The 16789-nt window shown below is 36.1% G+C and overlaps 2 protein-coding genes across 10 annotated transcripts; one reads left to right on the top strand and one right to left on the bottom strand.

The window, feature by feature from the left end:
* The first annotated feature begins 1116 nt into the window (after window positions 1-1116).
* On the top strand, window positions 1117-7652 carry LOC147293150 (uncharacterized). Of its 9 annotated transcripts, none has more exons than XR_015120450.1 (8): window positions 1117-1498; window positions 2345-2498; window positions 3238-3398; window positions 6044-6102; window positions 6205-6250; window positions 6717-6798; window positions 6881-6937; window positions 7454-7652. XR_015120450.1 is itself a non-coding variant. In XM_086232725.1 (8 exons), the coding sequence occupies exons 1-4, from the start codon at window positions 1359-1361 to the stop codon at window positions 6069-6071; spliced, it is 330 nt and encodes a 109-aa protein (XP_086088851.1). In that variant the 5' UTR covers window positions 1117-1358; the 3' UTR covers window positions 6072-6102; window positions 6205-6250; window positions 6717-6798; window positions 6881-6937; window positions 7454-7652. The 9 variants fall into 9 exon arrangements, 3 of the variants coding, with proteins under 3 accessions (XP_086088851.1, XP_086088849.1, XP_086088850.1); XR_015120447.1 differs by having other exon boundaries at window positions 2241-2407; XR_015120446.1 differs by having other exon boundaries at window positions 2222-2498.
* A 1403-nt stretch (window positions 7653-9055) lies between these two features.
* LOC147293149 (F-box protein SKIP23-like) lies at window positions 9056-10180 on the bottom strand. The gene has a single exon (XM_086231016.1). The coding sequence runs from the start codon at window positions 10178-10180 to the stop codon at window positions 9056-9058; it is 1125 nt and encodes a 374-aa protein (XP_086087142.1).
* Between the last annotated feature and the right edge of the window lie 6609 nt (window positions 10181-16789).

The following is a 16789-nucleotide window of genomic DNA, read 5'->3' as shown; positions in this document are numbered from 1 at the left end:
TAAAACTGATATATAAACTATTTTACATATCATTAAAATTTTGGATGTGATATATTATATTGGACAAATTTATTAATCCAGCTTATGGTGCGTTTGGATGAAGTAGTTTGAAACTACTAAGGAATTCACAAATGACAGAATTAAAAATGACGTGATTTAAAATTCTAGAATTTGTAAATTCTCTTGTTTGGATAAATGTAATCATAATGGAATTTAAATACGAAATTTATAAGAGTTTTATAAAATAGTGATGGTGATGATGGCAACAATAAAAATAATGCTTGTCGTGAGTTGACGATGGTAGTAGGGGTGATGGCCCACGGGCGGTGAAAGAAATGGTGGTGGAAAAAATTGGGGTATTGGAGGTGGCGACAACGGCGACATTGGTGGTGGTGGTGATGGCGGTGGCGATGGCGACAGTGATGGTGGTGGTGATGGCACTGGTGATGGAGGCGGCGGCGGCGGTGTCAGTGTCGGTGGTGGTGGTGGTGGCAGTGTCAGTGGTGGTGACGATGGCGGCAACGGTGGTGGTAGTAGTGGCGGTTATGGTGGTGGCGGCGGCGGTGGTGGTGACAGCGGGTGGTGGTAGTGGTGGTGGAGATGGTGGCAGTGTCGGTGGTGGTGGTGGTGACGGTGGCGGCAGTGGCGGTGGTGGTGGTGGCAAAGGTGGTGGTGGTGGCGGCGGAGGTGGTGTCGGTGGTGATGGTGGTGGCAGTGGCAGTGGTGGTGGTGGTAGTGGCGGCATAGTGGTAGTGGTGGTGGTATTGTAATTAATTGACAAGGTAATGGGTGGACACGACTTTTTTTTATTTTATAAAAATTGGAATTTTGAAAATGACACCAATTTAGGTGGAATTTAAACTTGGAATTTATAGCCTTCAAATCTCAAGTTTTTTTCCACATAGAATTTACAAAATTTTATATTTATGGACCCAAACAAGGAAATTAGAACATGTAATTTCTTAAATGCTGAGTTTTGTTTAAATTCCAAGTTTTTTTTTCTCTATCCAAACACACCATAAAAGTGATATCTATGCAAATAAATGATGTAAAAATTTAAGAAGGGCAAAAATGCGGTACTGTTCACCACTTAAAAAAATTTTGACAACCCGAGTTTACACATACTTACACTCACACACCCACACTCACGTCCAAACTGAACCAAACCCAGACCAACACTCACACCCTAACTCATCATCTTCTTCATCGATCTCCGACGAAGATATATGGATTGAGCTCGAAGGTTAAGCTATATAGCTAGCTGTTTTCCAATCCACCCAGCCTTAAAGACGTTGAGAGTGAAGGCTTGCAGATCGAGATCGATGGGTTGAGCGCGCGCGAAGGCTTGTAGAGAGCGAATGCGACAGAGAGACAGAGAGAAGTCTGAGAAGTTGCGAAGAGAGAAAGAGAGAAGAGAGCTCGATCTGGACGACGTCGCGAGATCGAGATCGACCCAGGAAGCCTTCCCGATACCACCACCCAGCCTTCTCGATTTCAGGTATTTGATGAGATTGTTTTGTTATTTTTTCTTTTTAATTTGAAGTTTAGATTTCGGATTTAGGGTTCTAATATCTGCAGGTTGTTTGAACATGGGTGTTTGTTATTTGGGTGTTTCTGGAATTTGGGTGTTTTGTAGTTTGTTTGAACTCAGGTCTGTTTGAATTTGGGTGCTAGAATTCTTTGTATTTACCTGAAATATGGAACATTATGCAGTAAACATTCATTTTGGGTATGTGTTATGAATTTGGCTCTACCAGGGTTTTGTTCCTCTCACCGAGAATTTGGCTCTACCTGATTTTGACATTTTGGGCTGCTCATGGATCTCTGTTTGGTTTATTTGAAGTTTCTGGTATTCTGAAGTCTGAATCATGTTCCTCAGTGATGATATTAATATGGGTTACCTGTAATTTCAGATAGTCTGTTTTATATGCATTCATTTGATGCTTCTCTTTTATTCCTCTCTTTTTATTGGCAAAAAAAAAAAATCTTAATAGGTTAATCATCATCTTGTATGTTCTTCTTAATTGGCTTAAAAGTAGGAATTTGCCTATTCAAATTGCTATATAGTGATGCATTATAGAAAACTAGTATGCACTGTTGTTTTCTAGTTTATTGTTATACAGGGGCCAGTGATGCTGCTAATGTTGTTTCTTAGTTTATCCATGTGATTGAATTGGTTATAAGTTAAGGCTGCAATTTTGTATTGTTGTTAATCTCACAGGTTTTTCCTTATGGGTCAGTTCCATTGAAAACATATCTTCCTGATGGAGATATTGATTTGACGGCATTTGGCAGTGCAAACATTGAGGATGCCTATGTAACTGATGTTCATGTTGTTCTGAAGGGAGAGGAGAATAATGAAGCTACTCCGTATCATGTGAAGGATGTCCATTTAATTGATGCTGAGGTTCTTCCCACCTTGATACCATATTTTTTTTGGGAACCTTCAATTGAAAACATTTGCAATTCTAGGATTAGATTTGGAGTGTTGCTTGCATGTAGGTATCACTATACAATTTAATCTCTGGCATTTTTCTTTTCTTTTGCATCACTATACAATAGTTTTCTTACATTCTGTTTCTTTTCTTTTGTGCTTTCTTGATTCCTAGAATACATCAGCTTTTTCTATTTTTGTGGCAATGTGTATTTGGGAGGATTTTGAGATTGATTTTTTTTACTCGTTGCAATTTTTTGCAGACTTACTGTGACCTTTTCCATAGTGTAGAATAAAGTAGTTATATTAGGAAGCCGGTCCGCAAATGAAGTTATTTTGCTAAATGTTTTCAATTTTCTTTGGAGCTTTTTTTCTTTCAAACTTTGTCTTGACTGGTTATGTTAGTTTATCTTGATGTCTCTCTTAAAAACAAAGTTTAAGATGAAAATATATTGCACACTGTCTTTGTACAAAGTCTTTTGCACATAAGGTTATAATTTGTATGAGCTCCACAGTCAATTCTCACTCAGTATACTATGACTTATCTATTTCACTGAAGTTGTAAAGTTTTTATAAAAGGTTGTTTGATATGTAGTTAGTATAATCATGTACTTTGCGCGTGGGGTTGGAATTATCAGATATTGTCATGACCTCTCTTTATGTTTCATGGATTTTAATACTTTTGTTATGTTACTCCTTTATTATATATATTTGGATATAATTCTTTCTTTAAGGGGCTACAATAGCTATCTCTAGCTGATCAAATTTAATATAATGCTCTTACTTGGACATGTTTGTTGCAGCACCATTCATTAAACACAAAGATGATGTTCATTTTGGGAAATATGAGAGTGCTCCATTGGTGTAAATGTAATTTTGATAAACTCAGAGAGCACCGTAGCTTCTGTTTGCAGAAGAGAGGTGCAAGGAAACAGAGGCAAGAGGTCGGAAGCTCGAGCAAAAGGTAATGTTTTAAATATATATAAAGACATCAATTAATTGGATGTCTATGATTGTATAAAATGTTGTGCATTCCACTCTCTTTGTTTGTTAGATAATTACTATTTTATAGTGGGTTTAGCTCAAGGGGAAGCACCACAGGGGTTATGTGGATAACATAAACAAGAAAATAGTAGAAACTGAACTAGATGGATTGCCATTGGAAGATGTCATAATTGCTACATACAACGAGGGGGATCTACGTACTTCCACCTTTTGACAATAATGCAGCACATGTATGCTATCAGTGAGATGAGTTCTCATTCATCACTTTGAATTGTTTGAGTTGATAATATTTTGAGGTGTGTGGGAAAATGCATCTTAGTTTGAAATTAAGGTTGAATTCAATATTAGTGAAGCTATAACTAGTTGAATGTTAATGCAGCTATTGATAAAATCTACTTGATTCTACATTGGGCATATACTGTTTATTTATTCTATGTTTTGCCTCTATATGGCACTAAAATGCTTTAATCATTCATGTTTTATAGTCATGTCCCATTTGCTTTTTTAATCATTCATATTTTCTGCATGTACGATAATATATATACTAAGGCTACTATATAAAATGATGGTAATTCTCATAACAACTCCTCCCTTTTATCTGATGGGAATGTATATATATGTGCAGTAATTAAGTATGAAATTTTATCACAAAAACATACATTTTGTTAGTTGTTTGAGTTGGGGATCAAGGTTGTAAACGGACAAGTGTAATCTTGGTAAGCATTTAGGGCAAATTAGTTTCATCCTAATGTTAAATCTTCCTCATTTTCAAATTTTTAGAGCAAATTTTATGATTCTCTCAATCTGAATTATAGTACTTGCTGGTTTAATTACCATAAGAAAATTATAAGCTAGGAAGATCAACTTTGTTTCTTTGGATATGAAAGAGCACACTAGATGGTTAACATCAACTTTTTGAGGTTTAAATATCAAGAATGTAATACAGGAGTGCCATTCCAATCTTGGCTTTGTCTGTCATCCAGAAACCTACCTACTGCATTCTTATAAGATGCTTAAAAAGTGCCATAAGGATGGAGCAAGTATACTAAGGGTTTTATACTTGGTGGCAGCATGTATATATGCATTTAGTGTCAGGATCTATCAGTAAGCCTGAAACCAAGGGGATAATACTTGCTGCTATTAGGAGCATTTATTTTCAATGTTCTATTTGAGTTTACTCTTTTAACATGAATTGCTAGTTTGTATCGTTGTCTCTAGAATGCTATGTGTAAGTTCTACTGTGTGCCTTTTGTTTAATTGAGTTGTAGTCTTACAGTGTTTTGGCTGAAAAAAAAAAATCTTATTCATTGGAAAATGTTATCAATAAAGCAGTCAAGTATCGAATTGAAGGATACACTTATGGTGCGTTTGAATGAAGTAATTTGAAACTACTAAGGAATTCACAAATGACGGAATTAAAAATGACGTGATTTAAAATTCTAGAATTTGTAAATTCTCTTGTTTGGATAAATGTAATTATAATGGAATTTAAATACGAAATTTATAGTAGTTTTATAAAAGAGTGATGGTGATGGTGGCAACAATAAAAATGATGTTTGTGGTAAGTTGATGATGGTAGTAGGGGTGATGGCCCACGGGCGAGGGGAGAAATGGTGATGGCAAAAATTGGGGTATTGGAGGTGGTGGCGACGGCGACATTGGCGGTGAAGGTGGTGGCGACGGCGACATTGGCGGTGAAGGTGGTGGTGACGGCAACGGCAATAATGATGGTGATGGCACTGGTGATGGAGGCGGTGGCGGCGGTGTCAGTGTCGGTGATGGCGGTGTCAGTGGTGGTGACAGTGGCGGCGATGGTAGTGGTAATAGTGGCGGCTGTGGTGGTGTTGGTGGTGGTGGCAGCGGGTAGTGGTAGTGATGGTGGCAGTGGCAGTGTCGGTGGTGGTGGTGGTAACGGTGGCGACGGTGGTGGTCGTAGTGGTGGTGGCAAAGGTGGCGGCGGTGGTGGTCGTAGTGGTGGCAAAGGTGGTGGTGGTGGCAGCGGAGGTGGTGTCGGTGGTTGCAGTGGTGATGGTGGCGGCAGAGGTGGCGGTGGCGGTGGCAGTGGTGGTGGTGGTAGCGGCGACATGGTGGTAGTGGTGGTGGTATTGTAATTAATTTGGCAAGGTGATGGGTGGACACGACTTTTTTTTTTTATAAAAATTGGAATTTTGAAAATGACACCAATTTAGGTGGAATTTAAACTTGGAATTTACAGCCTTCAAATCCCAAGTTTTTTTCCATATAGAATTTACGAAATTCTATATTTATGGACCCAAACAAGGAAATTAGAGCATGTAATTTCTTAAATGCTGAGTTTTGTTTAAATTCTAAGTTTTTTTTCTCCATCCAAACACACTATTAAGGACTCTGCAAAATATGCATACAGAGCTTGAGACCTGTACTTTAGTTGATTTTTAATGGGATGATAATTGGCAGGAAATTGATGAAAATTGATATGCATGGCTATTGTTTCATTTTTTTTGGGATGATAATTTGGTAGTTGATAATTGAGATGGCTGCTAGTTGTTTGATTTATTATTGGACTGATAATTGGGATGAAATTGTCATTGATAATTGAGATTGCTGCTATTCGATTTTTATTAGGATGAAAATTGCCAGGAAATTGGGGTGATAATTGAGATGGCTGAATAGTGTAATTCAAGGTTTGCTCTCAATAATCAATTAAATATGATGTTTTCCAGGAGTATTTTATTTTGAATTATTTGTATTGCCCATTGGCTAAAATGAATTTTGGGTACTCACAGGAAGTCGAAGATGAGATTATTCCTTTAAAGGGAAAGGAGAAAAAAGGTATTCCTTAATTAGTCCAGTTTTACCGTTGAATTAGATCTCTCGCTCTCTCTGTATTACGTACATATTATTATTTTCTTGAGTTAATTACACTTACACCTCCTGAGGTTTATCGTCTTTTCACATACACCCCATGGGGTTTCAATAATTACACATACACCCCCTGAGGTTTCAAAACTATTGCATATAACTCCCTACAAGAGAAAAAAATAAATAAACAAAAAAGAAAATATTTGTATTGAGGTTGAACCTTACACCTTGAGTAATCTTATTAGGTCATTTTATCCCTTAGTATGCCTTTTTGCATAATTTCTCATCATTTTTTGTCTCACTATAGGGGGTTATATGCAACAGTTTTGAAACCTCGGGGGGTGTATGTGTAATTATTGAAACCCCAGGGGGTGTATGTGAAAAGACGATAAACCTCAGGAGGTGTAAGTGTAATTAACTCTTATTTTCTTTGTAGGTTGGATGGTGCTGTTTTAGATCTAGTTGCAGATGATAATGTGGGCATGAAGAGACAGAAATCTGTTTATCATTGGGATTAGGTACTTTTAACTGTATTATTATTTTCTTATTATTTTGTTTAAACTATTTTTTTCTTAACCTCACTAAACTGATGAATGGCAGAGGAGGAAAAAGTACATAAAGTTGAATAATGGAGATCGTGTGACTGCCAATGGCAAGGTAATTTTTTTATTGCCTATTTTGACATCCATAATTAATTGTACTTGTGCCTTTTTTTTTTTTTTGGTTGACAATTTGACGCAGTAAGTTATATGAGAAAATTTTGGATTTTGATGGGTATGGGGCTATTGAGTTAAAATTGTTAGGTTGCTGGAAATGTTCTGGCAGAACTTAGAAGGTCAATAAGTCTAGATCCATGTCGAGTTTTCTTAGTGCATTTAAAGGTGTGTGGGTTTTCTTAAAAATTAGGGAGTGCAGCCTACTCATATTTGGTTGTTAATATGAAAGCAGCAGACGTTGAACATAGTCTTGTGTTTGTTCTTAAATTTGTCATGACTGTAGAATTTGCTTAATGTATGCATTCAACTTGTACTAAGTTATCTTTTGTTTGCTACTAATCAAACTTAACCATTCTACTGTCTAATTAATTCCTCTAACCTTTGAAAAATTGCCTAGCAATTTATACCATAATGCATATACACCAAAAAATAATGTAATTTTCCTTTGTGTTTTCAGTGGAGCAATTCGAGGATCAAGCAATGTAGTTACACCCAAGACCAAATTGATGATGTTCCAGTTGAATGGGGTGACTTTGTTAACTCGACTTATCTGTAGGCTTTGGTATAATGTGGTGATGACTGCTGGGTATGCCATTTTGTGGATATTCTACAACTTAGCTAATTCAATTAATTAATGTCATGCCCATATTTTGTAAAGGGAATGGGGAATTTACAAAATGCATATATGCCTAAGTGCCTAAGTGTCTAACAGTTTTTGTTATATATACTTGAAGGAAGGGGTAGTTTTAAGTGATGCCTAGCATAGCTTAATTAGATATACTTGAAGGAAGGGGTTAGAGATGATGAGGTCTCCCCCTAATTTTTGTTATATGTAGACAATTTTTGGGTCCTTTGAAATATATGACAATTGATGAAATGGAATGGATTGTTGAAATACATGAAATGGATTGTTGTTTAGCTGTTAACCAAATAAATATGCACTGGATGGTTCAATGGTGTTAACCAATTATATCAGTTTTCTGAAAATAAATCCGATATCAAAACCGGTGTCATATAACCCTAATTTCGAAATATATTAGATCAATCTAATATAAAAACTGAAATGATATCGAGAATAGATATCTATTTTGGGAAAATAAACTGAAACCAATCATGGCTTCATAATCAGTTCTACAATAAAAACACATATAATAGATGTCTACGATATCTGTTTTTTTAACCAGTACCGATATCTATGAAAATATTTATACCAGTTCCATACTCTTAAAACATATAATTCACATATACGATATCAGATCTTATAAAAAATAACGATATCTATGAGAATATGAATACCAGTTTCATATTTCAAACACATATAATTCACATATCAGATATCATTTATGAGAACTAATACTGATGTCTATGATACAGTGTATACCAGTTCCGTAATTCAGGAACATATAAGTTTGATCTAAGATATCTGTTCTTATACACAATACAGATGTCTATGGAAATAATTATACCAGTTATACGATTAAAACGCATATTATTAATATATATGATATCAGTTATAAATATAATACTGATATAATATATTATAAATATATCATTTATTGCGTTTTTAACCATCCGGGAAGGAAAAATATATCGCATTTAAAAAAGGAACTGATTTAAAAACCTCTATAGATATCAGTTCAAAACTGATATGTAAACCAATGAGAATAGATATCACGCTTTCCAATATCGAATTTTAGGGGCCTTAGATATCAGTAAATTACTGACATGTATGAGTTTTTTTGTAGTAGTGTATAAATTATTATGAATTAAAAGGATTTTCTTATAAATTTTAAAACACTCCGGTCTCCATCTAAAAACTATTTTTCTAAAGGACCTAAGCCTAATTATCTCTAATATATATAATCATAAATAAAGAAAATATTTTCCAAAAAAGAACACAAACATAAATAAAAGGATCCAAAAAGATCACCTGTAAACATTAAGCAACCACATTGAAATTCAAGCATTGATCATATATAGTATTTGTATGACGTCAAAACGTACTGATCAGAGTCACCATAAAGCTCCGCATGCATCAATGAGGTAGCCCACAGTTTAATTAGGGTGCGCACAAAGAAGCAAGAAGTTTATCACTGCCTGCATAAGGTTCTAGCGTTACAAAACTGCCACCATCTAAGTTGAACACTCCGATTTTTCTCAATGAGCTTCTTGATGATTTTTGCTTATGCCAATAAGAGATATAAATGCAATTCCTGTGGGATGCAGGGAAATCTTTAGCAGAAGCAGAGAAGCAGCAATCTTCACCCACAAACAATATTCGATCACCCAGAGACTCCATCTCAACCCAATATTGCTTCTTAACGGCATTCAACTTATAAACCTTGAACCGAATGGCCTCACTGTTTTCTTTACAAAAGTCCGGGTATCTATCGATTAAAAGTAGCTCTCCAAATGATTCTACCAAATACTTATGGTGATCACCAAAACAAGCCTGTACTAGCGGAGAAGCAATGGTTTTGAGGTTCAAAGAAGAATCAGCAACCACGGCCCTACCATTCTGGTCAACAGCATAGAACTTCCCTTGGTAAAAAATAACGTCTTCATTCTTACACTGAGACACTCCATCATAGATTGGGGTGCAGTAGTTTTCAATACCATCATCAACACCTAATTTGCAGTGGTATAATGTTCCGGAATCAACAAACATGAGCGCGGGGAAATTGGAATTGGAGTTCATTGCCACTCTGCAATGGAAAACTTGATTTTCGTTGGAAAGATATAGAGCTTTTGCCAATTCAACGACACGAAAATCCAATAAGTTCAATGCTCTTGGGAGTGACTTGGGGAGTTCATCCAAGGGGTATGGGGAGAGTGGATGAAGCAAATGAGATGCACGTCCCAGTTCTCCTTCTTTGACCTTAATCACCCAACCCCCCGTAATCGAATCAGGAATCGAAATCCAAGTCCAAGAGAGATTGGGAATGGAAGGTGGACGTGGAGGTTCGAGATAATAAACCACGCTTTCGGAGAGGGTCAAATTTAAAGTTTTCTTGACAAAACCGCGAAATAGGATGGAGGAAGGGAGTTGTTTCTGGAAGGGAGGAATGGAGGAGCGCCACGAGTGACAGACCGCACGGAATCGAGAGACATCAGGTTTAGTTTCGAGGCGATTTCCGATGTTCTCTAATAGTTCATTCGGAAGATCACTTAATGGACTCACCATGTTATCTTCAACAAGCAACAAGAGGGGAGAGGAGAGGGAATCAGGAGGACTCGACCACACTACTTTGAGATCCAACTCCCATGTTAACACACAATGGAAGAAGAGAAAAAGAAAGATATATGATAATTATATTATATTATATTGGAAAGTCTTGAGAATTAATATTGATGATCAAAGTATTGAGCAGCAAGCAACTGTACTCGATTTTGATCGAGAAATCAGCCCTTATATATATATCTTTAAAAGGAGAAAGTCTTGCTTAATTCTTAGTCATAAAGAATCCAATATATATACACTGTGGTAATGAGCATTACCAGTGCCATTAAATATCATTATTTTTCTACATCACTATAAGTCCTAATTTCTTGTCCTTCCACTTATATAAGGCTTCCAAAAACACAAGCTTCTTTAATTAAACTATTAAGCGGAACTTTGCCCAACCAACATTGGACCAAACACTCCTCACATAGGGCCCTCATCTTATACACATTGAACAATTTTTCAGTGACTAGAGTCCTTAATTACTTCTTTAATTTATCATACTGAACTATCTAACAAAAAATTTTAACTTATTAAGTAGAGATCGAGGGTTCGTTAAATATATAGTTTTTACCACACAATTAGTTCGATCAATATCGAGCTAGTGCTTATTTCATATCTCTTTACTATATTTCTTTTTCTTTTTCGATATTAGGATATACATGCAAAACAATACTACTACGTACACTCGTCAAATTTTGTACAAATCTACGATACATGCAAGCAAATTTAGAAAAGTGTATTCAATTTGAATTTTGATGGAATTTAAGAGATTCAAAAAATCTGGGTGTAATCAATTAGAATTAAAAAAAAAAAAAAATCTTATAAAATCCGTAGTATTCAATTGAGATTTCAAGAGAATCTTATAAAATCTAAGAGATTTTCAAAAAGTTCATGACTTTAATTGAATTCATTAATTAAATAATTGAATCTGTAGGGGTGGTGTCATGATGTGGTTAGAGGAAGGTCCAACTTGGTTAATGGATTTAGTGTATGATGATGATCTTTTAATCGAGGCAACATCATAATATATGAAATGACATTTCTTTGCTAAAAAAATAAATAATTGAATTCAGTAATGGGTAGAATACGTTTAATTTTTGGGTGCGAGGTATATACCAAAGCTTATAACAAATCCACCTTTGCTCCCTTAGGATTTTATGAGACTAGGTCTTCACATTAAATTAGGTTCCTCTCGGCTCCCTCTCTCCTCCCTCTTTCTCTTCCAAGCAAACCTAGCTATCAAGATGAATGGAAAATATGTTGCACATCCCTTCACCCGCATTGATGGATTTTGGGCTTTACTTTGTTGACGATTTGATATTTCTAGAAAAAAAAAATTAGAAATGCTTATGTGTAATTAATATTCTGATGTGGTATTCAGTCAAATGACTTGACTACGAATTCTAAAAACACTGTAATTAAGTTGTAGTCTAAAAACTTACTAAGCCAGGAATGGGAGTCTATCTCTTAGTTGAAATTTATCAATATTTATAATACGCAAGCATTTTCAAACAAAAGATGTTACTATTTAATTATAAGAAATGAAAAATAACATAAGATAGGTTTAAAACCCTTAAAAAAACAAAAAGAATAAAGGGCACATGGGCCCGACTTGTTCAAGGCACACGAGCACAACATGAGCACGAATAGGCTACGGGTGCTCGTGATGAGTCTAGGTCTTAACTTTATGGGCCAAAACGAACACAACACAATTATTAAATGGATCAACACAGTGACCAAAAAAATAATTAAATAGATCAACACATACTACACAACACAAATCTTGAATGACCCGACTAATTACATAGGCTGAGCCACCTCGTTTGATACCTCTACACTCAAGTGCCCCTATTTCATGATTGTTTCTTACTATAACAAAATATAAACAGTTGTCTCCTATTTATTTAAAAATTATTTGATTAAAAGTATGGAGTAGGAAATTTCTTTGTATATATTTGTTCTAAAATAACTTAACTGAATTTTTTTTCTATGATTATGTTCAGTGAAAAAAGAGAGAGCGAGAGAATTATTATGTTAGTCAAAGTGAAATATATAAGGGCAAATTGTAATATGGCGTAATGTGAATATATATAGTTACTAAAACGTGATGGCAGTGATGCTGGGGATTATGATATTTTTCATAATGCTAATTGTACACACTTATCTTACCACATTAGTTGACCACTTCATGTGGTACGTAGCAGATGTAGCCATGTCATGTCAATTAATGAGATGGGTGGCTATGAATTTTAAGTTTTAATTATTTGCATATCACTCATGTAATTAATTACATGACATCACCATATCAACTTTCACATAATGTGATCAGCTAATGTGATTAGATAAGTGTGTACAAATAACATTATTCATAAGAGAAGATGGTCTTTCATATTATAGATTTAAACCTACTTTATAGGTTGTGGCCCCGAATGAGTTTTGACTTCCGCTTTGTAAACTTAGCATTTTCTTTTTATTAAACTTCACTTTTGCTCATTAATAAAGTTGCATTCTTGCATTAAATAATAAAATAAATGTTATTACTATAAGATAATTAACATGAATATTTACACACAAACCTTATATTGAAAATTTTAATTCATTAATTAGTAAATTTGATCAACAAATTGTGAGAAAGTGCATGATCCGGCCGAATGCGCATGAGTGGGCCAAATGTGCGTGGGCCGGCCGAATGTGCATGGCATACTACATGCATGCATTTCATGTACGTAGGTCGAACTTATATGCACAAGTTAAAACTTTAGACTTCTTGTTTGGTTTTAATACATACTATAAAATTTGTTATTTTAAAATATTTTAAAAGATTTTGAGATATAAAATTTAATAAACTTGAAATGGTTAGATCTCAAACACTATTTTAAATAATTAATATTCTTTTTCAATAAAAAAATTAAGAGCAAATTACAACTTACATCCTCAGGTTTGGGGTGTTTTTCAACTTGCATCCCAATGTTTCAATTTTTTCAATATGCACTCTAATGTTTCTATTTACTAACAGTTTGCACTTTATTCAAAGACATTTTGGGTAAATCATGTTTTGGTTAAAAAAATAATTTAAAATATCAACAAAAAAAAAAAAATAAATTTTTAAATAATTTCTCCTCTCTCTCTTCTCTCTCTCTTCCCTCTCTAGCAACCCCTCCCAACCCAGCCCAAAAATCATGGCTTCATCCTCTCCAAAAAATAAAATCTGGAATAAATATAGACATATATATATATATATATATATATATAGTGCTTGCTGATTGTTAGTGGAGATATCAGAATTCTTAAGTTCACATTGAAGCTCTTGCAACAATATATGTTATCAACTTTACAATGGATTCTGGCAGCGCGCTCTGCTATTTTTCAGCTCTGGTAATTAAACTACGTACTCGTCATTATCCATCAATTTAGTTTTAATTCTATTGATCTTGCATGAAAGTTTAATCTAACATTAATTGTAATGGCTCTAATACCACAAATTAAGATCAAAATGAATATTTGTAATACTTTATGTAATTGTAAATTTGTTTGTGTAGTGGCCAAAAAAAAAAAATTTGATTGTGTAATATATATTAAAAGGTGGGCAGTTAGAGGAATGGTGCATAGCTGATGAGCAGACCCCAGATGAGGAGCTGGCAATGGCCCTTGATTGGGCTTGTGGAAAGGGAGGTACGCGCAGACTGCAGTAAGATACAAGTGAACCAGCCATGCAACTTGCCTAATACTTTCATGACGGGAGCTATTCCGATCATCTATTTTACTGAGTGACCATCATTTTTTAAAATTCCAAATCTACCCTTAAATAAAATAAAATATTTTAATAATTAAAAAAAAAAAAACCAGCCCACCTCCACCAACATCGCCGGCCACCGCCCCTTCTCTTCCTCCCCTTCTCTTTTTCCCCCTTTCTCATCTTTCATCTCTCTCAGTAGGGAGTGATGTATATGGAAAATTAGTTTCAACAAATTGGACATGGCGAGACACATATGTTTTGGAGGTGGAGAGATTGAAACAGATGTAAGCACTTTGGGATAGAGAGTATCCCAAAAATACACAAGGTTGGGATTTAGGTTCTAATTTATGAGATGTATATGGTCGAAGCCATGGGTAACATAGGCAGCCGAAAACCTTCAATTTGGAGTAGTTAGGACTCTTTTGAAAAATTGCCTCATATGGAGATGTAAAGTTAAGTCCAGGAGTGGGCATTCTATTAATCAAATAAACGGCAGTGGCAAGGGCATGGGGCCAAAATGTGGTGGGAATAGATGCATGAGAAAGAAGAGACAGGCCAGTTTCCACAATATGTCTGTGTCTTCTTTCTGAGTATCCATTGTGTTCTGGAGTATGAGGTGGTGTAGTTAAGTGAGTGATGCCATGGTGGGATAAAAAATGTTTAAGACCGATATACTCTCCCCCATTGTCTGAATAAAGAGTGATTATTTTTTGTTTGAAGTAATTTTCTACAAGAGGTTTATATTTTTGAAAAATGTCATGCACATCTGATTTTCGTTTGAGAGGATAGAACCATATATATTTGGTAAAATGATCAACAAATATCACATAATACTTAAAACCATCTTGCGACAAAATTGGGGAGGTCCATACATCAGAAAAGATTATTTCCAATGGTTTAGTAGAGACAAGTGAAGAATTTGAAAAAGATAACTTATGACTTTTATTAATATGACAAGCATTACATGAGAATTCTTTTGGCATGGGAGAAGAAGATTGTAAATGATAATTGGAAATAATAAATTTTAAAATAGGAAAGGCTGGATGACCAAGGCGGTGATGCCAATTTGAAGAAGTGGTTTTGATGTGGGAGAGTGCAAAGATTGGGGAAGTGACAGGAGGTGAGGATGCTGGCCATTCATACACGCCTGCGTTGGTACCGCCGGTCAGGAGAATGCTTCCTGTGCTAAGGTCCTTCACATGAAAACAAGAGGGTAAGAATTCAACAGAAGTATTATTTGAGGAGCAAAATTGAGAGATAGAGATTAAATTCTTTTGCATGTTAGGGACACAAAGAACATCATTTAAAGTGAAGGAATGGTTTGTTGAGGAGAGGGAGAGGGAGCCAGTGTGAGAGATAGAGAGATTGGTACCATCACCGATCATAACATCATCAGAACCATGATATGGAGTGTGAAGAGACAGGTTACTCAGGTCTGTAGTAACATGGTGGGATGCTCCACTGTCGAGTAGCCAATTTGGTTTGGTGTTAGAGCTTGCTGCTAATTGAGCTTGAGGTTGCCACGGTCTGGTATTGGCCGGAGATCCAGCAGCAGAGGAGGGTTGAACAGCCACAAATTGAAAGGATGGACAACGCTTGGCAGTATGACCTTGGACACCACAGACTTGACAGTAGCCTTGATATGGGCGTGGTGGAGGCCGATTGTTGTTGCGGTTTGAGAGGCTAGAAGTAGAAGATGACCGCCAATTTTGAGAGGGTGGACGCCAAGTGGTTTGACCTGGTTGAGAGGAGGAATTGGAGTTGGGACGCCAAGTGTTGCCTGAATGGTTGGGTCGCCAATTGTTGGTGGTGAAAGATGTCCGATTGGCAGGATTGGCTGTAATAGGGTGGGGAAGCTCGGGCTTTGAGTGAACAGGAAGTGAAGCTTCAAAGGAGAGCAGCTTTTCATGAAGCTCCTCAAACGAGATTGGGTTGTCACGAGCCTGAACGGCCCGGACAAGTTCTTTGTATTCTTCTCCAAGGCCATCTAGAATTTTTTCAGTGAGGTCTTCTGCATCCATTGGGGCACCTAGAATAGCAAGCTCGTCAGAACGAGCTTTGATTGAGTGAAGAAAGTCAGTGATAGTCATAGTGCCTTTGTTGGGATTTTTCAGAAGATTTTTGACTTGCTTGATGCGGCCACGAGTTGGTTTGGCATAGGTGTTGGAGAGGGTGTTCCAAGCTTCCCTGGAGGTGGTGGCACGAGCAACAAATGAAATAAGAGTTGGAGAAAGAGAGCCAATGATGGCATTCAGAATTAATTTGTCTTGGCGTACCCAAGTGCGATAGGCTGGATTGGGGGTGGTGACAGTGTCTGTGGTGAGAGTTTGGGGAGGGCAGGGTGTGGAACCATCAATATACCCCAGAAGATCATAGCCAACAAATAAGGATTCAAATTGAATTTTCCAAGAAAGATAATTTGTGGAGGTGAGTTTGATGGGAGTTTGGGCAGCTGTGTTTATGGTGAGGAGTTGATGATTGTTGGAAGTGAGAATGGCGTGAGGTGTTGCCATTGAGTTGAGAAGGAAAAAAAAAGATTAACAGGGGAGAGATTTTATGGCTCTGATACCATATAGAGATTAACCAAAAAAGGTGATTGGAAAATCTTAAAACTTTATTCACGGCAGCAGCTAGATATATACAAGTAAAAGACTTAATTATCTACAAAACTAAGACTTAATTATCTATAAAACTGGAAGACCTATTCTTAAGGAATCCTAGAAGACCAATCAGCTGAAACAATAATTCAAGTTTGAAAACATTTGAATACAGCAGTTACACAAGATACATCTCTTACATGCCTCTTTCTCTCTCCTGAAACCCAGAAAACC

The sequence above is a fragment of the Dryas octopetala genome, chromosome 2, assembly GCF_963921425.1.
Source record: "Dryas octopetala chromosome 2, drDryOcto1.1, whole genome shotgun sequence".
NCBI classification, from domain to species: domain Eukaryota; kingdom Viridiplantae; phylum Streptophyta; class Magnoliopsida; order Rosales; family Rosaceae; genus Dryas; species Dryas octopetala.
This window is presented reverse-complemented; position numbering and strand designations above follow the sequence as displayed.

What these genes read in the sequence shown, in the direction of transcription:
- LOC147293150 (XM_086232723.1), top strand. Translation starts at nt 1,359, where the DNA reads ATGCGACAGAGAGACAGAGAGAAGTCTGAGAAGTTGCGAAGAGAGAAA. An exon ending in CCCAGCCTTCTCGATTTCAG is followed by an intron (nt 1,499 to 2,295) that starts GTATTTGATGAG and finishes GGCATTTGGCAG; the next exon opens with TGCAAACATTGAGGATGCCT. An exon ending in TCCATTTAATTGATGCTGAG is followed by an intron (nt 2,408 to 3,237) that starts GTTCTTCCCACC and finishes TGTTTGTTGCAG; the next exon opens with CACCATTCATTAAACACAAA.
- LOC147293149 (XM_086231016.1), bottom strand. Translation starts at nt 10,180, where the DNA reads ATGGTGAGTCCATTAAGTGATCTTCCGAATGAACTATTAGAGAACATC.